Raw genomic sequence first — 26,483 nt, 5'->3', positions numbered from 1 at the left:
TACCAGCCTACAGTCCCTGAAGGCATCTGTCAATTAATTTTCTGTGTCAAGCTTGGTGAAGATACAGTCTAGATTTAGTTTTAGCGTGCTTCAGTTCCCATGTGTCCTGTCTTGTTCATTTCAGGAGCTGTTATGCAATTAATGTTCTTGCAGAAATGACAGTGATCTTATAGGGGCCCTCGTGCTGCAGGTAATGAGGACAAGCTTCATTTTTTATGCACGTGCTTGAAACACTTAAAACAAAGGAACCAACTTTTTTATGCCTCCATTGCATCACAGAGCCTTAGAAAGTTTTTATTACTTTGTTCTGCACACCCTCTTGTGGAGAACATCCAGTACTACGACGTTCTTTTTGTCAGTTATTTGTAGACGAAAATCTATTCTTTTAATCAGTTGACAAAAATACCGCAGGACACATTCTCATCTGATAATGTGTAACTTTAAAAACAAAATGTGTTGCGTGTCACCTTATAGCAGATAGATAGTAGATAGTAGAAATGTCCATGCTGATGTCAAATATGTTGTAGCAACACCGTGTGGATGTGTGAAAACAGATAATATGGATGTGTGAAAACAGATAAACAGATAGATGTGTGAAAACAGATAATTAGAGTTCAGTGAAAACAGAACTCTAATACTGTTGACTGTTGATGTGTTATAAATACATATATAAATACACATACAAACAGACTGCCTTAAAATTCTATTCTTTATTTTTTGGCTCACAATGGAATGGAAAAGTGCCTTGGATGGAAGTTGTGAATAGTAATATCTTCACAAAGAAAGCTTTCAAGAGACAATACAGGTGCAAACGAAAGACTCCAGAACGAGAAACAGATATTTACAGATTTTGAGTGGCAAAAGGCGTCATTAAAATTCACACTGAAAGATGATTCAAACCAGCCCGCGTTTTCACTAGTAATATCTCTCTGTTTTTTGTTTGTTTTTGTTTTTGTTTATTTATGTATTTATTTATTTATTAGGACAGGTGGTTAACTAGCAAAGACATTCCTACAAAACACAGCGGATCATGCTTTTGATGCAAAAGGAATTTGACTGTTTTAAGGAGCAACTGATGGCTGTACTATTGAAATAATTCAGTTATTATTGTGGTATAAACAGTGAGTTCTTCTGCATGGCAGCTGAGCAAACTATGGATAAAGGTAATCAGATGTGGCTCCAGGTGAGAGTGTTGGAAGTGGTTATTGTATAATAAGTGCTATGAATTGCTATGAATTGTAAATGTTTTATTATCAAATGCACGCTGCCACCTGAAATAAGACGTGATGAGCTCAAGCAATTCATTTTTCATGAATACTAAGGTACAGTAGTTGTCTTTACATCTAAAGGTGATCTATTGATAAATGGTAACTGATCTGTTGATGATTGATACATTAACAACTGCGGGATGTCCCCATCTAGTGGTTACTGGTGGTATTCCTACCTGAGCCATGTTTGCCATAATTGTAGCCACTGCCTGTGGTGGAAAATTGTCCAAATGCAGCTTAAACTTTTTTTTTTTTTTTTTTTTTTCAGAATTGGATTGGTCCATGCTGGTAGAGATGCCCCTTGTGTGGTAATAAAAACATAAGGAAAAACTTCCAAAAGAATAATCACACAGTACAGAAACCCCTCAAGAACAGTGAAGTTGTTTAATTTCTCATGCTGATTATAGAAACGATATCATGCAAAAACTGAACCAGAGAACAGAAAGTGTGTAAACTAAACCTTCAGAGCCTTCATGCTCCTGGCGACGGCGTCCCAGTGGGCGGGGTTCCAGGCCAGGAACCAGCCGGTGAAGGTGGGGGGCTCGTGACCCTGCTTCACCACCACCACTGGAGTGAGCTTGTCTCGGCAACTCGGGTCACTCTCTATGTACTCCTTGGCTGCAGGGGAGAGATTGAGTCACAGACAGAAAACACTTTCACCGGTTTGCAGCGCGGTTGTAACAGAGTACTCTTCTGTGCTGCTGCTATTCAGGGAATAGGAAATTCTTAGCTGACGCATGACAAACTATAAAAATCCTTCAATGGCTATCTATGTTTTGGAGCCTCTGCTCAGACTGTTTCCCAAACTGACTCTCGTACATTTCCATACACCACAGAAAAAGATTTGTTTCTTTAAGCCTAATTTGAGGACAGCTGACGTCTCAGCTCAGTGTTTTGTAAATCATTAAGTTTCACTTTATTTCCACTAAATTTAGTTGCATTTCTTTTATAGATGCCCAAGATACAACACCTCTTCTGCATAAACCAAGATTAGAAGTGTTGCTCCCTTTCTATACATTCGTTTTTTGAGCTGAAACGCATCCTGTCATGAGAGTTAAACTTCCCAAAGCTCACCAGACTTGACGGATTCAGTCTTCTCCACCTCATTGGCGTCCTTTCCGATCCAGACAAACACCTGCAACAGAAGACTGACCATCAGCGGTTGTCCAGCTCATCCAGTTGGGTCCAACATATCCCGACTTATGTACCTGATCCCACACATCCAGCAGCATCACGTCATCTTCAGCCAGGTCGTCCTGCGTGAACTCTCCTGGAACTTCCTCAATCTACACACAGAAACATAAACTCCACTCAGAGGACGTTTCAGCGATAAGTACACAGTTAAATGTGGCCAGTATTCCTATGTAAACACGGTCTTCATCTTTTAATGATATCTGCCATATGCCGTGCGGAGGTGATAAGAGTTGTAATATTACACGGCAGTCTGTAGCGATGGCAACGGTGATGATGTTCACTTAACACACGGCAATGTGTCTCAGATTGAGGTGGGAGTCGGATCACATGAGGAACATAACAAGTAGCTGGAGTGCAGCAAAGAGAACGATTGCTAATTAAAGTGCCACATGCTAGCGGTAACACAATTTAGCTTTCATAAATATGCCTCATCAAAAGTACAAATGATAACATGGATTGATATATTTAATTTACTTTGGATCAGGTACTTACAATGAATCTGCCGGTCTTATTTGAGCATCCAAACAGCCGAGGAGGATGTGTCATGGTCTCACTCTCCAGTCTCTCTGATGTCTGGTACTTCATCTTCCCCCCTAAGGCAGCCCAGAAGTCAGCTGCAACGCAAACAACATTTTAAATATTCTATACCCACACATACTTTAAGAATGAATTCACCAGTTTAAAATGAAATAAACGCAAATATAATAATAATAAATGGATAGATAAAAGCAGGACACAATAAACCCAATCAGAATTAGGGGTAGAACTAGCTGGTTTGTTGACAAGTGACTGAACATGTGACAATAATGAGAACCTGCCAGAAGACAGGTCAGGATGCCAGTCAGTCACTGCAGCCAACTAGCAGCGGTTCATCAATCGTGTGAAAATACGTCACTAAAGATGAAGCCCATCCTACTGTAACGTGCTAATTAAGTAAGTCAGTCCTGAAATACAACAAATGTGCTAGTGCAATGCACGCTCATGTGAAAAGGCATGCGCTGGCAGAGGAACAGTCCAAATCAGGTCAAGAATATAAATTGTATTGTTGCAAAGTCTTACTTTATACTGTGTTTTTATTAGTGATACCATCTGTGACTAGTCGGTGTTGATTTTCGTCACATAAAAGTCAACTTTAAAGGTTCTGATGTCGTGAATGTTGCCTTTGTATCTTTGTGACGCACACGGCTTTCATGACTGAAACAGAAGAGGGTTCACTTTTGCATGACCTCTCCTGTCATGGAAGAAAAGATTTGAAGTATCCGGTACTCACATGTAGTTTATTGTGTGGACAAATGTAAAATATGTGTATATACTATAAGCGCTGCACGTGAAACATATCAAATAATGACCTGGTTCTTTTCCTTCAGTGATGCGTTTGCTGCTGCACTTTAACTCTTTACTCATAAACTCGGCCCCATTTATCTCTTCTTGACTGGCCCCCTTGCCCGACCACAGAAATCCCTTCCCATCCGGCATCTTCAGAAGGAAGGCGTCATTAGAGTTTAGATTGGTGGCTCGGGCGTCAACCTGAAATACACAAGTTCAGTGTCTCCACATAAATATGGACGAAACAAGTGCAGTTCGTTCACCACAGAATGTGCAGTCGGGCAAATAGTCACCTCAGCAATCCTGGTGATGGTGCCCAGGTTCCGTCTAACCTGGAAGAGCCGGGTGGGGGGTGGGGGGGCGTGTTGACCGAGGCGAGACGTACCACTCTTGTATACGATGAGGGGTTTGGATTTGAAGAGACTCAGCAGATGTGGGGGCTCTTTACCCTGACACACTCTGATCTGAGAAGACAAGACAGAAACTGTAACTGTAAGTAGTTGGTTGTGAAAAATGGAGCGAGTGTGAAGCGTGAGAAACCGCTCGAATGGCCACTTGAGGCTGACAAGAGTTACAATGACAAATATTACAGAAAAAAAGGGTAGAAATACAGAACAAGTAGAACTACAGAAATATATCTGTTAGAACGTCTCCCTTTTTATAACAATTTTACACTAAAGTAACTGTTAATTTGGGTTGGAATTAATTTTTACTCCTTTTCTACAACTGGAATGTCTTAACTTTACCATACATGCAAATGTGTTAAACAACACGTGGCTTTCAAACTGAACTTGTGAACTGATGGTTGTGACGTGTGCACAACATGCTTCACGTTCAAGTTGCAAGCTATGAGAAAACTGCTGCAAGGCATGTGCTGGTGTCAAGGTGCATGCTTCTGACTCTCTCTTCTTCTCCTTTCCACTTTTCTCTTCTGTTCCACTTCCCTTTTTTTATTCCCACCTGACCCGCGACCTTCATTTGAATTTCAAGTATACACATTAAATGTCTCTTCTACAACATAAGGAGACATTTCACTGTGACAGCCATTTAAATAGTGGTACAGCTTAGCTTGTTACTTACTATATGTGTTCTATATTAAACTCAGCCTAACGCTATTTATAAAAATACAGTGCTTTCATATATATATATATATATATAAGATGTGTAATCAACCAAATATTTTGCGACGCCCCCTGCAGATCCTCCGCAGACCCCTAGGGGTCACGGACCCCCTGTTGAAGACCTATGCTTTAATCTATTCTTTCTGTTGGTATGTTTTTCTGTTTTCAGAGTTGTTATTGGATTGTAATATTTGACTTAAGTGATGTCCTTAGCTTCAGAGAAAAACTGTAGAATGAGCAAAACACATAATCAACAGTTTCGTGAGAACATCGTGCATTGTTTTCTTTTTCAAAGAAGACCAACAAGCCTGGAGGTTTGTTTACAGTGTGCCTCATCTTTCTTGAGGCTTCCGCATTCTCATATCTTAGCAATTTTCTTGTTGAAAACAATATTATCGCGACAAGAAAAGGACTCTAAACTGCTATGGGGGCACGCAAGCTTTGATGAATTAGAAATTGCCTTTAAAGAAAATGCTCCTTTCTTGTTTCTGATACATTCTCTCAACCCACGCATTGTGTGTTTCTGTAAAGTGAAACAGAAATTCAGATCTCGTTCTGTGTTTACGTGTGAGAAAAAAAGGCATTTGGACTTGAGAGCAAGTTCGGGCATCCAGAGCATGTGCTGTTTATTTTCTCTCCATACTGGTTGTACCTGAACCGCTTTCCCTCCGAGTGAACGATCCAGTTCTACAGTCAGGAAGGCTGAAGCTGTCAGCTCGTCCAGGGAGCAGCTGGCTCCCTGCCTGCAGGAGGGATAATAACAATCAGTAATGGGTTTGCTGAGATTGTATTGCAAAACTCATCTGTGGAAGCAAACTAACAGATAATTACCACCAGCCCTGCAGTTCTGCACTTTGTAGGGTTTTGCATCTTATTGCCTTGGTGTTACAGCCTAAAACTTTATAACTTTGGTTCAGTCTCTATGCTCTCGTCAACATGATTCATCCTGGTCCCACATCAGCTCAAGCTTCAAGCTTCAGTGGAGCCTTTAGCAAAGATCAGTGCATCCTTATTGGCTTTTGGAAACCAAACCACAGCCAAAGGCCAAAGGTCACAAACATGACTACAAATGAATGAATACTGCTCATTGTCTCATGGATACGTAGATAAGCTACATTTTCTTCTGTAAAAATTCTAACCGATAGACTGATTTAATAAAAAAAAAAATTAAATTCTGCTATTTAACTATTGTAGGTGACGATTAAATGCTGCTACAGTATTAAAATAAAGCAAACATGTGGTTGGTGAAATTAAGGAAGTCCTGTGCGGAGCATTTGAGCGTATCGCAGAGAGGAAGTCGCAGCTCTTTGGTGTTCATGCAAACTAGCGTGGTGATTGAACGGTGCCATACCAGGTGTAGATTATCTGCCCCTTCCTGTAAGTGTACAGGATGATGTAGCAGTCCCCGCCATAGAATTGTCCATAGCTCTTTGGGTCCACAGGGACTCGGCCACTGCTCTCCACCCTCCAGATCTATGAAACAGAAAGAGGATATAAAAAAGTGCATTCTTGCAGGGTTAAATACCTTCTCTAACTAATTACCAGACACCAGACACTGCTGTTCTCAGGTTTCAGAGAGATACACTATAATAACAGCGTGCCTTACAAACCCGTTTAGTCACATATACACTTCCAATGAAAAAAGCACCCTGCCTCATGTCTCGGATCAGACTACGTTACTTTCTGTCCTGAAAGTAACCTAACCTTTGCCAAATGTTGACTTTACTGTCGCCGACGTGGTATCTCTGTATCCATTGCAAATTTTTTACCTCAGCTACGTACACTTGCCAAGCATAACATTATGACCACTGACTGGAGAAGTAAAGTTCTGCTGGGAAGCCTGGAGCACTCAAGCAGCACTTTTATCTGAAGCGGCCTCTTTAAATCACTCACCTCTTGACAAATCATCAAGTGAAACTATGTCAACAAGGCAACATTTCCATGGTTTTACATGGATACCACCGCCGGCCTTCATTCACCTGTGTGTCTCCGGTGCCGTCGTCCACCATGTTGTACTGCGCCGCCATGTGGGGGGACTGGTGAAGTTTGGAGGCGTCGAACGCCACCTGCTCAATCCTGGCAATTCTTTCAGTGGCAAACACCTTCCCAAAACCCTTGCTCTGGTCTTTGTCCTTCCAGCCGTCGAAGAACTGCTTGAATATGGGAGTCTCTCCTCCTTCTGGAAGCACCTGTATCTGCAGGACCATGAGTAGCAACGCTGTTACCACTACGGCTGTTTAGTGTATTTGCAGAATGAAAGAATCAGAACACGGGTCGCGCAGAAACTGAAAGCAAACCTGTGAGTTTTCTGGGTAGCCCATCTGTTTGATGAAGCTCTCGGCTGTTTTAATGGCCTCCTTTCTTTCATTGGGATTGGCCTTATGCCCTGTTGGAGATGAAGGGGTTGAAATTAACCTGAAAAACCAAGACAGTCACGCGAAGCAGATAACTTTGAAAATCCCAGCTGCTACTGTGTTACCTTTCCAAACAAATATCATCTTGTTTTTGCCATGGTCCAGGATAAAGCACTCATCCGTCAGCAAGTCGCTCTGGAGGAATGGGTTTTCCTCCTTCACAACGGTCACTTTCATGGACCCCGACGCATCTGATACCTGGTGATATGATAAACACAGAAATCAGCCGGCTGTTGAAAGAGAAAGCTTCTCCTTCTTCTGTGAAACTCTCCAGTGAGTGGAATAATGCAGCCACGTGGAAATGTGTGATCTTACAACAAGTGTTCAGTTTAATATGGGTCTGTTTAAATTATCAACAGCAGACCAGATACAGTACCATGTATAGTTTAGCCATTTTTCTGTTGGATACGTCTGCCTCTCTATCATCATCATCATTTCCCTCTGGTAGGACTGGCTTGACTCCAAGAACCTGTTAATGTGAAAAAATGCCAAGCCATTAACACACAGTGCAATGCCAGTACAAACCAAGAAAAAAAAAGAAAAAAAAACACAACAACACAGAAAAACTGCATTCATTAATACATTCATACATACAGTAATGGTGAAAGACTGTTACTCCTCTGCCCATCAGCACAAACCTTAATGACTTGAGTGGTCTCTAGCAGATATTTACTGGCACACAAACAGTTTGCAACAAAGAGAAGTTTGGTGGAGAAGTTTGCTATCGTCATGTTAGTCCAGGGACCAAGATCTGTGTCCGCCATCTTTGATTCAACTTGCACTGTATTTGGAGGCACAGTGCAGGTGGATGGTGGCATTCAGTACTATATTGATATATTCATGTCAAGTTTCAAAATGGCAGCCTACGTGGACAATGACACTGGTTATGAGTTAAGTTTGTTATTTTTCTTGTTAATTGTGTTTCGGGGAGATTTCTTTTTGAAAATATTGATCATTTTTAAATATAATTGTATGTATTCATGTTGAAAAATGATGAATTACATTTGCAAAGCTGTGATAAACAGGCATTCAATTTCTCTACCCTGGGGGATACATCATCCAGATAGCAGTATAAAGACAGGGATAGTTGCTCTCAGATATACTCAAAGAGATATACTTGGAAAAAAATCATGAATATTTGTTATTATAGCCTATAAACATCAGAAAATAGCAATTAATAGTTTTTCTAAAATGTTAATATGTGCTTGCCCGTTTAAGGGTTAAGTTACGGCCCAGTAAGCCTTACGTCCGTTAACTTGGGTGGCTCCTGTCCTTCTTCCACGACCAGCAGTTCAGCCCGGGAGTTCCTCTCGTTGTCACGGATCCCTCTGGCCACCTGCGCCGCTTTAAGTCTTTCGAATTTATTACACTTAGATCCACACCACTGGTAGATCTTCTGCAGACGGACACACACACACACAGGCAGAATGTGAATCACTGTCTAAACAATCCTGTCTGCAGCTAATCGTGTCACAACTGATTACACACAGCAGTTTGCTCTTACGTCTCCAAGGTCGACGATGAAACAGTCACCATTGTTAAAGCTCTTCCAGCTGAGGGGGACCTCGGTGGCCCTGACTACGCGGCGACCCTTGATGTGGAAAAGTCTCCGTGCTGAAAGGTCATTGGTGACAACGTGCTGGAATCCTGAGGCCACGCCTCCAGTCTGAGGGTAACAAGAACAGAATATCAATGATTAACTCATCAGTATTGATCAGGAGTTTTACTTTCATTTGAGGCCTGTAGTGTGCTTTAAGTAAGGAATGCTAGTCTTGCTGTCATGCTAGCAGCGTGGACGTGGACCATTCTACAATCACCTGATCTCAACTCGACTGAACAAGCTTTTTGTTTGCTGAAGACTAAACTGAAGCCAGACCAGCCCTAAAACAAACTAAAGGCAGGAGGAAACCCATTATTTACAGATTTCATAAGACACCAAATACATTCCTAGCCAGGAGGAACCAAAAGTGTCACTCATATATTTCCCTCCAGACATTGTAATGAATTTAGTTCCTACTTTGTAAGTGATCCCTCCCTTGAAGTATCTTGTGAAGGCTGTTGACTCAACCCCCTGCAGTTCTCTGTACTGGACCGGCTTCCCACCCAGATAGTCATCCAGCTGCACAGTGAAGATGGCAGCAGCGGTGCTCTCATCCTGGGTGCACTCCTTTCCTGTGAAGAAAAAACACAGGACACTAATCTCCTGTTTTTGCATAATCTTCGTGTTCATTTTACTGTCAAAATTAACGCATTAATGCGGAATAATCCGACATCATGATTAGTCTGATTTTAAGATTTTTGCTCAATTAACCCATCTTCAGCAGAGAATGAATGTGAACAACTCTGGATAAGCATCAATGGTAGCGACAGGCGTGCAGAACAAACCGCTAACGACGGAAGATGCTGAAAACCCACAAAAACCCAGAACAGTCAAGGGTTTTTTTTTTTTTTTTTTCATGAAGCATTTCCAGCTTGAAATACCACATCAACACGAAGCGTACAGTAGTCCGGGCTTCTGTTAGCACTTTTGCTAATGCAACGCCCAGCTTGAGACAAACCAAAACAAACCAAGACAAAGACAGCCTGGCAATGATGACTTGCAAATATCTCGCCACTCCTGCAGCCACTGTTCCGTCTGAGAGACAGCAGTCAACAAGTTAATTTGTCTTAGTAGCTGGCTGTAAGAGGAGTAACAAGGCCACGTTAATGTGGAGAAGTGTTAAGTGCAAATATATTCCCTTCTTTCTTGAGTCTGTTTGCTCATGCAAAATGAAATGCAATTAATATATAGTAAAAATTAATATGTATTGTGATTAATCGAAATTAATCCACAACAACCCTGTGATTAATCTGATTAAATTTTGTTTGACAGCACTTATCTATATATAAAGCAACTTGGAAACTTATTGTATGTACTATATAAGGTGTGTGTTGACTTTGGTTAGAATAGAAATCTGAATTGTTAGTAATTTAGGAAACAGAAAAGCAAACTTAGCAAAAAGTAAAATTACTTTCCATATTGTGAGGTTTTATTTGTATTCATAGCTTCCCCTTTCAAGTTTTTATGTTCAGCTTAGCTAACCACATCCTGGGTACAGTACTAAAATACACCAGCCAATGTTCATACTCAACCCACTGCATCTCATTTGTTTAATCTGTTCACAAGTGGAAATGCAAACCTCACAGTTTGTTGTTTTAGGGGAAGTTTTAGAGAGCAAAGTTTTATTCTCGTGCTGAGGTTTTGGTGATTCATGATAAAACTAGGAAGATGTACAAGCATTGCCAGTGAAGACTGACAATGCCTGAAAACAAGGAAGTTTTACATTTCTTCCATACCTGATTTCAAGCTTGTATTCTGTGTGTCCTTACATCCTAACTGTTTTCATACCTTGTTACTCAATTCTGAATTCAGAAAAAAGTCGCAGAGTTTAGACCAAGTCATACAATGTATCAGTTTAAAATGAATATATATATATATATGTTCCAATTCTTTTCAATGGTGAAATTTGTGTAATTTCAACCCAGAACTCAGCTGGATGGAAAGAAAGATCCATAGCAGTATTCAGTGTTCATTCATTCAGCTGAGATGACTGTTGGTGGGTGACAGCAATGTCAGCAGAAAGCCCAACTGTTTTCTTCACAGCTGCTTTTCCCCTTTACACGAATGGCACAAGACAAGTGCGTTATCTCCCTTCCTGTCCAGTGGAGGGGAGTGAGTGAGATGTCCATTTGCAGAGATAATGGTGCATGATTGATGCTGATGGGCTCTCTGAAGGAGGATAAGAGCTGCTAAACATGCTGTCGACTTGAGATGATGCGAAGAGAGGATCAATACAGCAGAATGGAAGTGTTCTCGCTGACCAGTGCACAGGAGCACATTTTAACTCATTTTAATTAATTGAGGAATTGATTTATGAATGACACCATGCACGGTACAACAAATTTGTAATTGTTAAAATTTCAATAAACTAAAATGAATATGAGGCCTTCTGGGCCTTAACCCTGACAGAATCGGATTTAGTCTCGGGGGAAGTTGCATTTTGCATTCACTATTAAACATAAAATTGTTTGAATGTGGTGAATTAAAAATGCAACGGTCCATTGGACCCAGGAACACTGGCTGAGTAACAAAAGTATGAACACACAAGGGTTAAGCTCTCAAACAATACACAGTTCAAATATTCAAATTTGTGCAGCAGTAGAGTGGCCTCGCAACTGCTGGAAACATACCTACATAACACAGCTAAATATAGCTAAATTACTTAAACATAGCTAAATAACTGACTATTCCAGGATTTAACTTTTCACTTTGGCCTCAGTAGTTGTCTGATGGGAGTGAACAGCACTGTTAGCTCCTCTTCTGCTAATATTTCATCTTCTGCCTCAATTTATTCCTTTACTGAAATATGTTCATGTTAATGTGTATTTAAAGAAATGTAAATTTGTGGAGAAAAAATAATAAAAAAAAATATATAAAAAAAAATGTCCCTGATGAGGACCTATATGACCTCATGAAGTTGAAACAACATAGACTGTATAAAGATATGGACAACGTGTCCCCACTTCCTTGCACTGGTCAAACTGGCGCTATTTTTGCAGGGATACAGGCGGCACCATCTTGGGAGTTTGAAGCCAGATGTCTGATCATTATGATCTGAGAGTGGAGTCACGCAGAGCTGCGTTATCGATGACCCCATCACACTTCCGTCAGACTAATTTGCATTTTCATTTGATTACTACTGTGCTCTGCTCTACCTCCACCAGTTACAAAGAAATATTGAATTATACACAGTACTTGTTTATTTGTTCCTACTCTCATGGTCCTACAGGACTGTTTTATGGAGTGATTGTCATGGCAACTGCTTGTCATCGTGATGTCACATCCTGTTTTCCATCAAATAACTAAATAATACAAAACTTACCAAATGAACCTGACATTTGTTCATGTATCAGCATTATATTATATTAACTAAAATGAGAGAAACTACATGTGTACTATAGCGAGGAGGAGGTGGAGCTTATGACCTATACTGCAGCCAGTCACCAGGGGGAGCTGTACTTGCTTTGGCTTCACTTTTGAGGATCTATTCCGTCGTCTGCATATTTATCCGCAGTCTTTGATCAGCATTAATTTAAGTGTCTGCTAACCTTGCGGGACAGAAAACCCAAACAGTCAGCATCAGAAGACTGAAGTTAAAAAGCTCCGTAGAGTTATGAACCAGCCCAGTTATTCTCTAGTCATTTGATCTAACGATTTCATAAAAATGCATTGCAACATTGCATATCCTGACCAAGTTAATTTCCAATAAACAACAGCAAATAACAGTAACAATATTACCACACAAGCCAACTTGCCAATAGCTCCCAGTGGCTACAAATAATATTTCTTTTATGAAGCATTTTCTCAATACCAGTGAGCTCAAGTTAAGTGTTTAATGCTGACATCTGCTGCTAAATGTGCTCACAAGTACATAATTATTACTTTTTATTATTATTGCCCAATGAGCCCTGTTAGCCTCATCATACATGCTGCATGTTCACTCCCTCGGTAGAATACATCTTACAATATTACTTTTTCTTATAAACTGCTCAGGGGAACCCAAAGTGTAGAATGCCCACAAGTCATTCAACATTAATCACTACTTCCTCTTCCTCTCACTAGAAGTACATTAGCTCTCCGGACAGGCAGGCGCTGACAGAACCCATGGATGAAGACGGCGCACTCTGGAAGTCGCTGTGCACATTCAGGTTCAGTGTAGCTCTGCCAGTGAGGAATGAGAATCTGTTAAAGTGCTTTGACATTTGGAATGGGTTTGGCATCAATCAACGACCAAAACTACTTCTGAAGAACTCATTATCACCCACGCAACGATCTTATCCAGTTTTGGTTTTACAAGATTTCAAGTTCTCAGATATGTGTTGCATGTGCATTGCTGCGCACCAATGTACAAGGCTCTAATTTATTTCTTTATAAATCTTACTAAAATGTTATGTTCCAATGCACGGGACTGTCTGAACTATTTGCATTGCTAGATATAATAATTGGTAACATGGAATTTGGAGAAGGGACACAATGAACATACACCACAGTTTGATCTGCTTAGTTTGTTTTATTTTATATTATATATAATATCCTGAATGAATTCATAGACCTGAACATCAACACTTGGAAGGGAGTCTGGAGTTGGTACCTTCACTCAAACAAAAAGGAAAAGGAGAATCAACGAAATCAGTAGGCAGTAATCTGATTGTAAACAAGTTATGTATGAAAAATCCCTGAGGGTTAGTGGCTGGTGCACGCATCATACGCCTAAGTGCCCCCGAGCAAGAGCTGCTCCCAGTGCTCAGCTCTAGTGTAGGAATGACTGGTTGGATGGGTCATTGTGTGACTCGTTCAAGATGTGTATACGTACATGTACTGGTAACAAGATGGGAGAAGCTTATATTGTTAGGTAAGTTAGTGAACGGGGTCAGACGGGGTCACATCTTATTTCCCATCTATATTTACCCTGGAGTCGCTTCTATCACAAGTTCAATGGTCATCCTAACTAGAAGCTGGTTGTTGCATCATCTCCCAGAGGAGCAACCCCTTTAGGGTACAGAGCACACCTGCTAACAGTCTAAGAAAAGTCTAACAAACTGTTAACAGGTGTATGTACGTATGCATGTTCGGGATGTTGATACTTAAGTCACAGTCAAAGGCTGTAACATTTATACATCTTTTTACATTACACAAGAGTCATCATGCCTTGATCTCAAATGAAATCCTCAAATTTGCCCAACTTGTTGTGAGCAAATATGTTTCTGCTGTGGACGTGACGTGCGTAAACCATGCAACCTCAGACTGAATGAACAGGCTTCATGCAACATTACCGAGCCAAACTCAACTAACTTACCTTGAGCACTGCATGCGAAACACATTGCAACTGTGTAGGACCGCATCGCACAGACCGTTTCTTGTTTTTCAAAGGAGATGACATTGCATGGTGCCTTTTCGCTCCGGAAAAATAAAATTGATCAGTTCGCGCACGGACGCAGATAGAAAGTCACCCCCTGTTCAGCAGCCTCCCCTCAGGCAGACTGAGAGTCATGAGGATCCACACCCTTTATTATTATGATTATTATTTTTAAATATACTTATTACCTTTATAACAACCTAACCTCAAACTGCTACTAGAGATTGCTACCAAACTAAATGAAAGATGTAATCGAAATGTGCAAACGTTGAGAATATATGTAATGTAATATAAAAAATACATATCCTGTATATCCAAAGTAGACTAAAGAGAAACATGACATAGCGCATGACAATATACAATATACACAAAGAGTGAATTAATTCATACATATATACACAGTATGACATAGATGTCTTGATAGATGTATCCATTCTTTTGACATACAATTTCCTAACTAGCCCTCTCCCCTCTCACTGGCAGAGTAATATGAAAAATTTGCACATTTTAACACAAGGTTATTCAGTCTTTGACACTCTGTCTTTAACTGACAGTGTGCATGCCAGGAATCGGTGGTTGAGTGAGTGGTAAAACAGGAAAGGCTGACTGCAAAACCTCCTGAACTGACTGCACCACTACGAGGTGGAACTGAAATCTGCACACGGGTGGCATCCTTTAATCATTATTATTTCTTTCCTCGAAACACCTCAGCTCCCGAAAGTTTCCTTAGAACTCCATTTAACCCCTTCGCATGAGTTCTTCTCTCTAAATGTTATGAGATCCATAACTTATTTTCCTTATTCTGTGTTAGTTAGTAACACATACTGTATTTAATAAAGTACACAAACCCACTTAAAAAGACCCGAAGCATTGCTCACTTACCCAGCCAGAAGTGCAGGTGGTAAAAGGCGCAATTTTTCTCTTTGACAGTACTGAGAATGAGATATGCATCTCCAGTGTAGAAGCTTCCATGCAAGCTCTCGGGCACGGGGACCAGCTCCATTCTCTCAATCCTCCAAATCTGCAGGCCGGTTGTCTTGCCTGCTTTGGAGAATTCTTTGTGGTGGAGCACCATGCTGAGCTGCGGCTGGTGAGAGGCTGAGGGCTGACTGAGAGTTCAGAGGACGTGAACACACTGCTGCTCGGTTCCTGAGCGCAGACTGACAGACTGCGTGTAAAGAAGCGGTGTTTCAGCGTACGCTTCCTCTAGACCTCAGACTAACACAGTGAGTGAGTGGGCGTGTCCAAAAGCTACCAACATACACACATCAGCATCCTTAAATACACACACATGAATGGAGCTTTTCAGTGAACATGCACATCCACGCCCACCGTGTTTTCTCCTTCTTTTTTTTTTTTCCTGGGAAATGTCTTCTCAGAAACGTACCACTGGACTTTTGTCAAATAATTGCTTGATGGCCCACAGCCTTCGACACATTTGGAGCGAAAGTCGTGTGCAGTGGTTTAGATGTGTTGTGAATGAATAATGACGCTGATTATAAACCTGAGCCATTAAATGACTTGCATACTTTTGTGAATAGCTCGTATTCTCATATAATGTTAATTATCTACCTGCCCCACTCTTGTCTGATTATTTCCGAAATACCTATAATAACCACCCAGCACTGGAGTCTTTACGGTAAATGTCATCATGGTAAATGTTTATCTGTTAAGGCTTCAGCTATTGTTACAGAAGGTGTTTGCCCACAGCCATAAACGCATTTCACTTGAAGGGTAAACACACTTTATAGACTTATGCAATGACAATAAAAATTCCCAAGTCATTAAACAACCTTTCAACTTTTATGTAGCCCAGAAAGCTAATATTTAAAAATTCCCTATGTAATACTAATAGCTCATATCATGACTAAAAAGGTGTTATGGAAACTCAACAAGTGAGGGTAATATGACACCACAAAGAATAACCACACATTGTATTTTCAAGAAGAGCAGCGTAATTAACAGATGACACCGTACTTGTTTGAGGAAGTTTGGGACTTCATTGCTTGCGATTCTGTCACTACACAGCCATGTTCAGGTATTAAACTAAACAGTTTTAGATTTTATAAGACATTGGTGACTTCTTTATAATATAAATAATGTTCAAAGATGATGTTTAGTTTTTATATGTGTTATATTTTATATGTCTTAAGTCTTACTGATCCCAATTACCTTGGAGGTATTAGAAATTAGAAATGCATACTAAATAAAAGCTCAGGTCTTGGTTTAAACTGGTCTGAAGGGCTCATTTACATTAGATCACTACTACTACTTGATTATTATGATTATCTACTGTACTCTTCTATAGACCTAAATGAGCTAACTTCACTACAATCTAACTAACAACAACCTAAACTGTCTTTTAGATGCGATCCATACTACAGTTGAAATGTTTTACCAAACCTCCCCATTATTTCAGTAGCAGGCTACCCCAACCTTCTATGGTTGCTCTAATAAATGCCTACTCATGATCCAAACGTTTTCGCCTTTGCTTTCTTCTTTCTTCTAATATTGTTTACAAAGTTGTTGCAAAATTATATGAAAATCTTCCCAGCAATGGTTTGCTTTGAGATTTTCAGTCAGGAATTATAGAGTGTCATCAGTGTATTTGCACACAAATGGCACAAGTTAAAGTCAACAACTCAATAAATAAGTGCAACTCAAAAAGAAGACCATCTGGATGATCTGGTTTTAAAACTTTAATCATGCTCCCACATTACAATCCACAGTCACTATGTCAGTTAAAAATAATGTCAACACAACCTTGGAAGAAAACAGAAGTACGAAGAGGTAAGATTTGACTGATCTTCCAAGAGGAAAGTAACAGCTACTCTAAAATAGCTTTGAAATGTTAAATGTTAGCAACTGCTATCCAAACCCACAACAAAAGGGATTAAAAACATGTTAACAATAGATCAGAATTGTGCATTTCCTTAAATCCCACTAAGTACAAATGCAGTCCAGCTTGCCAATGTAGCGAAGCTCGTTTGAAGATCTTATAAAGACAATTTCTGAGTATTTACATGAAGATACAATGAGAGTAGCTGGTTCAGCTATGTTAATAGAAATGGTCAAAAGTGGAAACATGAGGAGTTTGTGCAAATGTGCTTAACTGTATCTGAAGATGAAAAATATACACCCTTTTTGAATTTCAAAAGGAAAATATATTAGGTCAAATGTTACACAAAATATGATTCTATAGTACTTTTGTCTATGGTAGAAAAATACAACACCAATCCCCCAGGGAGACCAACGCAAGTACGAATGAGGAGGTGATAACCGTGCACAACATCCCAATTAATAAGCCAGCAACAGTCAACAAATAAACAACAGTCAGCGAGGACGAACAAAAATAAATAAATAAAAATCACAGGTTGCACCAAACTGTAACAAAAGGACTGAGAGGGCAGAATATAATGCTGCAAATGGGAAATGGCAGAAAAATCTGAGCTGAATGATGACAAAAATATGAATAAAAACACACAGATGTTTATGATGCACCTAAAGGCTTCGTCGTGCTAATGTTATGCTAAAAAAAAGGTGAAGAATTCACCCCTTCCAACAAGTGGAAGAGAAATCATGTCTGGGACCTTGCTCGGTGCTGAGGGTTGACTCAGATTAGCAGGTAATGTCAGGGTTTACAAACTCAGTTTTAAAACTCCTAAACCACTCAAAGACTAATTGATTAATATCAATATATTTCATATGGAAGATTTATTTGGTCACACCAGAAACTTCAAAATAATCAAATGAGACACAAGTCTATGATAAAACATTCGAGCTCTTGACGCTAACCACAACTACTGCTGACATTTAAATCTCCAGTTGTCACTGAAGAACACCCTCCTCCCTGTTTGACCATGTCCGCCTCTAACGTTTTAATCCACGCCATCATATTAACATAAGACGTAGCAAGATAACATATGTGATATCCTGCAGGGGTTGCTGCTCTACTGCTTTACAATGTTTTAGTGTGCGAAAGTATGAGATTAGAAGGAACATATGTAAAGTTTCTACTCGAGTCTTTTGAAATTCATCTCCCATAGCCACTTGGGATAATAAATCGGTTGTTTCAATCATCCACAAAGTAATACTAAACAGCCGAAGGTGTGAAAAGCTCTTTTTTGACCTGATTCTACTCGTAAGAGTGTGGGAGAATTTTTATGTGCGTTTTACTTATGGACTAAAACACCAAATTGAGCGATGACTTCCACTCTGTTAAATACTACATACAAGGAAATATGCTCGTCTGCAAATCCCCTCAGAAATATCGTGTGCTACATGCTCACCCTAGTCCAGCACAAATAGTGGAAGGGGAAACAACTGGTAAAGGTCCTCTCTTAAGTCTTAATCCTCCTGCTCCTGAGCTTGAATTTTGCTGTCTGCGCTGCCAGCTAGTGGCGCCTCCCTCCTCAGTGTATAAGTCGGTCAGTGTTGTTAGTGTTGTAGGGATTCACAGGACTAGTTGGCAGACTGACTCTAGCTGATGAATCCTAAAAAAAGTAGAGAACACTCTCCCACTAGTCGGTCTTAAAAATACTTTTTGTTAGCTGTGTCCAGCCACGTCAGACAGGACCGACTGAAAAGCTCCAAAAAGCTAACGGTCTACAGGGTTCCTCTGATGTGAACAACCGGAAAGTTTAATGACGCAAGTACTTTGTCAAAGTTCCCCAGACCTGTCTTTGTGGCAACTCTGGCGAACCAACACATAGCGGCTTTTTACGTGGCGGTGTGTATGAGTCTAAACTCTTTATGAAAAATTTGATTAAGTATTTCTATTGTAGTGTGGGTAAGCAGATTTTCTAAATGTATGTTAGAGACAAATAACAAGAACGCATTGACTGAAGAATACCGTAGTGAGAACAGCTTAAGGTCGGGTAACGGAACAACGTGGGCTTCTATGCAGCATTATCTGAATACCCTGATCTAACAACACTCCTGCTTTAGAGAACTCGGGAAAAAATAATAACGTGTGCATTTTAGACACTTAAAGTGCGTTATGTGTTTTTTTTTTTTTTTAACCTGTTTGCATTATTCTAACAAAGTTTTTTATCTCCCTCCTCTAATGATGGAGTGTAACTGGCAAATCATGGCTTAGATTAATCGCAGCCAGGCTAAATTTGTCTTAAACACTCTTACTGAAGTACATCAGACCAGTGTGGAATAACAGAGATCATGTGAGGCAGAAAAACTAAGCGCAGTCATGCCCCCCCCCCCCCAATGATTAACAGAGAATAAATTACACATGTACCTTTATAAAGTGATCATCATCAGGACCAAAATGGGTTCCACACGGTCCAATATCAGTCTGGGCAAGGTTTTAGTAGTGTGGCACGTAAGAACATAAATTCAATAACTGAGGTTCTCAACAACACGGAGATAAGACCCTAAATATATTTTCTTCTGTGCTGCCACCTTTTTCCAATCTTTTTCTAGTATTAGTATTCAAATAAACACCATGATGTTGTGAAAACAGCAGTTAGTTAAACAGTGGAAGTGGTGGTAAGCACAGTGAGCCAAGGATCAAGATTAGCTTTCAGGACCCCGAGTTGGGTCCAGTGAGGAGGGCAGTGGTTACTCAGCAGGATGCGGAAGGCTGAACGGTTTGGTCATCCCTTTGATGGACGTGGTGTTCCCTCCACAGTCCACGTACTGGTACATCTCCTGAGAGACCTGCTCCGCGTGACCAAAGTACGTGGTGGTGACGGTCACTCTGCGGGAGGTGGAGAGGGATAGGGATGAGTCTCACACACACACACACACACAGCCAACGGTAACCTCGTATGTTTGGATCAAGAACAGAATAATCAATATGACTTACTGCATCATGACGACAATGTTGTGGACTTTAATGGTCTGCAGAGTGCAGTAGTCGCTGGAAAAAAAAGAAAAAAAAAATGATGTCAGAAAATGTGCTGCGTGGAAACTAAGCAAAAACGATACAACAATAGTTAAACAACAATATATGGTTGAAGGCAGGAAGAACATCTGTAGTCTGTAAACTCTGTAGTGTTCTGTGTGGGTTTTAACTTGGTTGTAATACCAATAATAACAATAATAATAATGATGATCATTGTATAGCCCTTTTTAAATCAATATTACAATGTGCTTTACAAAAACATCAAAATCTGCCATTTTAAAAACAGACACATAAAACAATGTTAACACAGTTAAGAACCTCTTTAAAATCTGAATCAAAACTCACCTAGAGCTCAAGTAAAAACCAGGAAAGGCTCTCTGATTAAAGTAAAGTAGTGGTACAGACAGTCTGAGGATCTCAAGGCACGTGCCGGCTACAGTCTAGGGCTTGACTTTATGGTGCTAAAAGGTCAGTGATACACCCAGGGACACGTTTTCTTGATTCTGGTAAAAGCGTGGCGGCAGATATTTGGAGCATCTGAAGTCACTAAATTCAGAGGATTACCTCTGTCATTACAACTCATCTTAAGGAAACAAGTGCATTTCACCGTGGTCTATGCAATAATTCCCAAGACATTTCACTCGAAATCATTTAACACTTAACTAATCGCGGTTCTACGGCAAACCAATATTATCTCTATTAAATTTATTGTCCATCTATTGGATTAGATATTTTTCTCTGGACGTTTACCCCTACAGTCATACAGTGGCGCTAAATGAAAAACAGAAACGAATCGAGTTTTGTTTATCTCCAGGTGTGAACCCAGAGCAAAAGGTCAGCTTCATTTAATAGCTCACCTGCTTCCTTCTGCCAAAGGCTATTAAAGAATATTTAAATGATTTCCTTCAAAAACATTCAAGCGTCTGATCTACTCAACGCCTCGTTTGACAGAATCTGAGCAGATACTATAACTGAATGCTTCATATCATGAGCTGTTCCACACATTCTCGACACTTTTTTTCCCTTCCTGTTGATGTAGGAGGGGTTGATTTGTGTTTCAGCCATCCAAGGAATGTTGTTTCAAGACTGCTCTCGCTTTTGTAGATGTTTTTTATTAACCTGGCTTAGGAATGGTTTGAACCTTGTGGTAAACTCTTTGTATCCGCTCTCATGCTGTCTTCTATTTAATGACTTTGATAATGAAATCTTTACCATTCTGCACATTTCTTAGTCCACATTGTTATACTTTTGTAACGTGATTATTTTTTGGTAGACAACTGAAAACAAAACAAAAAAAAGTTTGTTCAATAGACTTACTACATGTAGCTCATCTCATCTGCAATGATGGTGGGCACCATATAATCAATCTGAAAGCACAAACAGAAACAACAATTAAGCCACATATGGGAACGCTTAGGTGGTGCCAAGACAAAAAGGAAGAGCTGTACCTGTTTCATGTCCAGAGGACTGATGGCAGTGATGTTACTGATGCGAGATTTACCGATCACTGTTTTGGCAAACTGCACCTGAGCTGTGATGTTGGCCACCTCCACCGCATAATAGTTGTTGTTGGTGATGTTGAGAGTGTTCTGCAAGAACAACCAGCGATGGATGAGCTTAAGACGAATTATGTTTTAGCAGTTCTTTTCAATTGTTGCCTCTCATCCAAGACTGATTATCATTATTAAAACTCAAATTAAAAACTGTTACGGCTGAAAACAGTAAAACAAACAGGCTTCAAAGACACACGCCGCATAAGGCAACAACCATACAGAGAAGCAGCCAAATTATTTGTTTATGAGCTTTTGTGGGGGCTATTAACCATTCAGCCACAAGAGGGCGATAAAATAACATCTCTGAAAGCAGCACAGAAATAAAGGAAGTTTGCTCCTTGTAACCCAGGCAAGTGAGCGATCATGCATTTGACACGCACCTCAGCCATGGACACAGAAGGACATTGAATCATTAATCTCTCTGTCCTAAAGCAGCTTGTCCAACCACCTCTCTCTAATAATGCAGACTACAGAGAAACTCTGTCTCAGTAAAGACAGAATGTGATCTGGATTAAAAAGTATGCCACCTTTGGTAATTGCTGCCTCTCAAAAAGAAATGAAAATGATGAAAGTCGCACGCAAGAGTGGTAAAAAAATTTTTTTTAAAAGTTTTGTTTGTCTCCACGTGGAAAATGACACAACATCCCATTGTCTGTGACCAGGCTAAAAATGAATTTACACACCGCGGTTCCAACTGTTTTCAGGCTGAAGACTGAGAGCTCACCGTGATGTTGAGGTACACGCTGCGCTTTTCTTGGTCATAGTTGACGAAAACAGACTTCACCCCAACGTAGGACACATCAATGGAGCGAGGGAAGAGGAAGAAGACAGCCAGACTGGACAGCAACAGGCAAACCACGACTGATGCTGTAACGTACAGCTTCCTGAAAAAGGACAGTGACAACCACGTGATGCTCCTCATTAACACATTGTTTAATCTGCTTCAATGTGGAAACTTTATCTTATGTTTGGTACCAAATGTGGCAAAATATGATGATAAAGACAAAGAAACTGGGCTTCAGGCATCTCAGTCAGCCTTTAGTCTTCAATGCAACTTCTATTTTCAATGTGTTCACAGAGCAACTGTTTAAAAGTGCAACAACGCAGGCAGTTCTGTCCAACAGACCTTAGAAATTACATACAAAAAGATAAATATACTTACGTCCTTCTGGGCCGCAGCCTTTGGTCACTGTAGGGAATCAGTGCCACCAGTTGATTTTCCTGTCCTGAAACACAGGGGACAATCAGTGATGAGTCGCTGTCAGCATTCTTTCAGATCAGTCAGCTGAGTTTCTTTATGTACTTCAAACAATGGCAACCAGAATCGAGGGGCTCGTGATGTAGCTGAAGTTAATGCATTTTCAACACCAGCTAACTTCTACTGAAATGAGAAGAAAACGTGACCACTTGACTACATCCGCTTAGACGATATTCAGACAGTTACCTCTGGGGATTCTCCCAGTGCCCTGACAAGTGGGGCACGTCACGCTGTCCCGTCCTGTGAATTCCACGTAAGGAAACTGGGAGACGTCACCACCCTTGCCATCCTCATTCTGGGCGTCCTCCAGAGGAGAGGTCATGCTGTCCGGGCTGTCGTCATGACCTGCATGCTTAGCGAGGTGGGAAAGAGACTTCCCCATAGTCACACCTGGACAACACGAAGCCAAAACATGAATGGTCTGCTGGTCACAGTACAAGCTAGGCATTAAAACACACGCTGATGGCTAGGTATAGAAACAGTCGGAAAAAAGTGACAGACAACAAATATGTTCATGTTCAGAACATGTGTAAATGGAAAATGAGCAATTGGTGAGTGATAAGTTCTGGTGAACAAATTCAAACAAGGGCAAATTCTGTTTGCCTAAAGTATACACTAGGCAATACTGTGCTCTGTTCTTCTGCGTATTAAGTGTAAGAGTAGGCTTGTTGCAGACAGTATGTACATGGAACTATGGGCTGTGTGCAATCAGCTGTTTTTCATCATCACAAACCCCCAGGGTGATGCAGTGTCCTTTTTTTTTTTGCTTTGTCGTTGTTGTGTGTCGATAGATGACAAAAAAGACCTAAACATATATATATATATAATAGAGAGCATACACAGATTAGCCACAACATTATGACCTGATAAGGGAAGTCAATATCAAGGACCATCTTGAGGCAATTCAACGATCGGGAAAGTTTTGGACGTGGCATTCGTGTGGATGTTAGATCGGACCAGACACCCCCACCCCATAGTAATGACACACCTGGATGGCAGCAGCAATCCCCAGTAGTATGTAGCCTGACACACACACACACACGCACACACGCGCACAAAACGCTTCAGGAACAATTCAGAAACCATGACAAACAGCATAAGGTGTTGACCTTCCCTCCAAAATGATCAAGTATCTGTGGGACGATCCACAGATGCCCCTCCCCTCCACTCATAGGACCCAAAGGCCACAACAACAACATTTTGTTACCACACCACAGGACACCCTCACAAGGCCCGTGTCCATTCTCCAGTGAGTCACAACTGTTTTGGTGGGATGAAGGGAGACCAATACAATATTAGGAAGGTGGTCATAATGTTTTGCCTAATTGTCATGTTTCCATAAAATCATAAACATTGTGTATCATGATTCGTAACTCAAAGTTTGTAACTATCCCTTCATTCATGAGTTATTTCAGCCTAAAACACCTATGCTGTGAAAGCAGGGATTGGCGGCTTCCTTAGACAAAAAAAAAAGCCAAGATAAACAGAACAATCACATTAACACGCACACCTTTGTTATCCGCTTTGCCCGTCTGGACTTCGGACTTCATATATTAACATTCCAAACATCTAGACCAAAGGATTATGTCTATTCTTCGAAGGACTGACCTTAACTCATTCAAACTGACAGGGAGACTACGAAGGAATTTGCTTGGGGGGATGAATATTTAGAGAAGCCCAAAACGCCCTGCTGACTGCAAAGAGGGCAGAACACAAACAATGTGACAACAACTGTCAATCATATGTCCCCGCTCATAGCTTCAACTGGCTACTTCTTATGTTCGCGTATATGAGGTAATACACGACCGCTGAGGCAAGTGCCACCGTAGTAGCTTCAATGCAACCAGTTAGCCTACTAAATGTAGCACTTGGCAATGCAAAGTTAACAGCATTAGCTTAGTTCAGGCCTGATAATTCTACCTACAACTAGGGCAACGAGGCCAGCTGACGTTAGTAACATGCTAACAGGGGATCGGCTGCTGCCAATGCTAACGTAGCTAACAATAAACCGAACAGGAAAATTACGATGTCAAAATGTCAATTCATAGAAAGAAAAAAAAACATAGGGTTGACAGTTAGCCTCTTAGCTGGTTATGTGACGGCTAAAGGAGTTAGCTAAACATTAGCCGTGACCAACGTTACGACAGCTAACTCACTTAACTATGATATGACGCCCGGTCAATTCACAAGATCATGGGCGAATTTCTACAATAAAACCTAATTCGAGATTTTGGTTCAGCGAAATTACCTGGACGTGACTCTTTGTGCACTGTGCGTAGGCTTTAAGTCAGGCAGTCAGTCAGTCATGCAGCTTTGTTTTAGTGATGTGCGAATCGATACCGAAATGTCGATACTTCCGATAACAGGTCGTTATGCTCTAAAAATCAAAATATCGATACTTTCAATACTTCACTCACAGGTAATGTAGGAGCATCGTGGAAAGTAACTAAATTACTGAGTTGTGACAACACAACAAGCCTTGTGCAATATCTCAGGTTAAATCACAACACAGAATATGAGGCATTTATGATGAGGTGGACAGAAGAGGAGAGCACAGTGTCAGAATTAAGTTAAGTTTTCATTTTATAGTAGTTTTTAATAGTCAAACAGTAATTCATTTTAATGGACTAATTATTTTACGCATTTTTTTTTTAATTGTTTGAAACAGCATTTCCACATATTTTGTATGATTGTGACCTCTGTTTGTTTTTTCTTTTGTTGTATTAGCTTAGCTATAGTAAATGAGGGCGCTACCTCGCTTCTGAGTATAAATAAATAAATACATTACTCTGCTACGTGTTCTTTATGAAGCTATGATTTTAGATCCCTTAATAATAATGATACTAATAAAATACTGTACTTTTTTAGGTTTACCAGACACATTAGGGTGAATTCACTCAAAGTCATAAAACACAATCATCGGTATCGGATCGGTATCGTAGATACCAGTGTTTATTTGTAATGGTACTAGTGCTAATTGTAGTTTCTGAACACTCTGCCTGAAAAGGAATTTGTTTTCATTTGTTCACAAGGGATAATTTTGTGTTGTTTCAGAACAAAAACTTTTAATGTGGCAAAAACTTATTTTTTAATTACTTATAAACTTTGCCCAAATTCTGTACTAGATTTTATCTGATTAATAATCCAAAAGTCACAGCACAAAAAACTTAAAGCAGTGGAAATGAATCTAGATTTAGACTGATTCAAGTTAAACTAATTATTTGTTAAGAAAAAAAGTATCGATGTCTACGCCGGTATCGGTGATACAGCCCTGTATTTACTTGGTATCGGATCGATACCACATCTAGCGGGGTCACACGCCACTGTTGTTTCTCCCAACGAAACGGACATGCGCAAATGTACCACAGCCATGGGAAACCGTTCCCCGCCAGGAAGTTTGCCCCCTTGCTGCGGGAATGCACACAGGCCCCGTGGACATAATCATAGACATACCATAAATGTCAATGGACATCAGTATGGATACACGTTCCGTCACGCAGATTTTTTTTTTAATTGTGTACTAATTCTTATCT

The 26,483-nt window shown here is 40.3% G+C and overlaps 2 protein-coding genes across 2 annotated transcripts; both read right to left on the bottom strand.

The window, feature by feature from the left end:
* Positions 1–691: 691 nt before the first annotated feature.
* Positions 692–15,479, bottom strand: scin (scinderin). The gene is made up of 16 exons (XM_047604512.1): positions 15,162–15,479; positions 9,341–9,495; positions 8,828–8,989; positions 8,570–8,719; positions 7,700–7,792; positions 7,389–7,521; positions 7,207–7,295; positions 6,889–7,104; positions 6,261–6,382; positions 5,562–5,652; positions 4,082–4,252; positions 3,812–3,989; positions 2,955–3,076; positions 2,477–2,554; positions 2,343–2,403; positions 692–1,886 (listed from the first exon to the last, which is right to left on the bottom strand). The coding sequence occupies exons 1-16, from the start codon at positions 15,352–15,354 to the stop codon at positions 1,723–1,725; spliced, it is 2,178 nt and encodes a 725-aa protein (XP_047460468.1). The 5' UTR covers positions 15,355–15,479; the 3' UTR covers positions 692–1,722.
* Positions 15,480–16,963: 1,484 nt separating this feature from the next.
* Positions 16,964–25,316, bottom strand: tmem106bb (transmembrane protein 106Bb). Its single transcript, XM_047604513.1, has 8 exons — positions 25,199–25,316; positions 23,137–23,340; positions 22,855–22,918; positions 22,417–22,576; positions 21,588–21,728; positions 21,457–21,506; positions 20,101–20,154; positions 16,964–19,992 (listed from the first exon to the last, which is right to left on the bottom strand). The coding sequence occupies exons 2-8, from the start codon at positions 23,330–23,332 to the stop codon at positions 19,854–19,856; spliced, it is 804 nt and encodes a 267-aa protein (XP_047460469.1). The 5' UTR covers positions 23,333–23,340; positions 25,199–25,316; the 3' UTR covers positions 16,964–19,853.
* Positions 25,317–26,483: the final 1,167 nt, after the last annotated feature.

The sequence above is a fragment of the Mugil cephalus genome, chromosome 14 (genome assembly GCF_022458985.1).
Source record: "Mugil cephalus isolate CIBA_MC_2020 chromosome 14, CIBA_Mcephalus_1.1, whole genome shotgun sequence".
NCBI classification, from domain to species: Eukaryota; Metazoa; Chordata; class Actinopteri; order Mugiliformes; family Mugilidae; genus Mugil; species Mugil cephalus.
Note: the sequence above shows the minus strand (reverse complement) of the source record. Positions and strands in the feature narration are given on the sequence as shown.

What these genes read in the sequence shown, in the direction of transcription:
- scin (XM_047604512.1), bottom strand. Translation starts at nt 15,354, where the DNA reads ATGGTGCTCCACCACAAAGAATTCTCCAAAGCAGGCAAGACAACCGGC. An exon ending in TCATCGTCGACCTTGGAGAC is followed by an intron (nt 8,720 to 8,827) that starts GTAAGAGCAAAC and finishes GTCCGTCTGCAG; the next exon opens with AAGATCTACCAGTGGTGTGG. An exon ending in TGCTGGATGTGTGGGATCAG is followed by an intron (nt 2,404 to 2,476) that starts GTACATAAGTCG and finishes CTTCTGTTGCAG; the next exon opens with GTGTTTGTCTGGATCGGAAA.
- tmem106bb (XM_047604513.1), bottom strand. Translation starts at nt 23,332, where the DNA reads ATGGGGAAGTCTCTTTCCCACCTCGCTAAGCATGCAGGTCATGACGAC. An exon ending in CACTGGGAGAATCCCCAGAG is followed by an intron (nt 22,919 to 23,136) that starts GTAACTGTCTGA and finishes CCTGTGTTTCAG; the next exon opens with GACAGGAAAATCAACTGGTG. An exon ending in GATGAGATGAGCTACATGTA is followed by an intron (nt 20,155 to 21,456) that starts GTAAGTCTATTG and finishes TTTTTTTTCCAG; the next exon opens with CGACTACTGCACTCTGCAGA.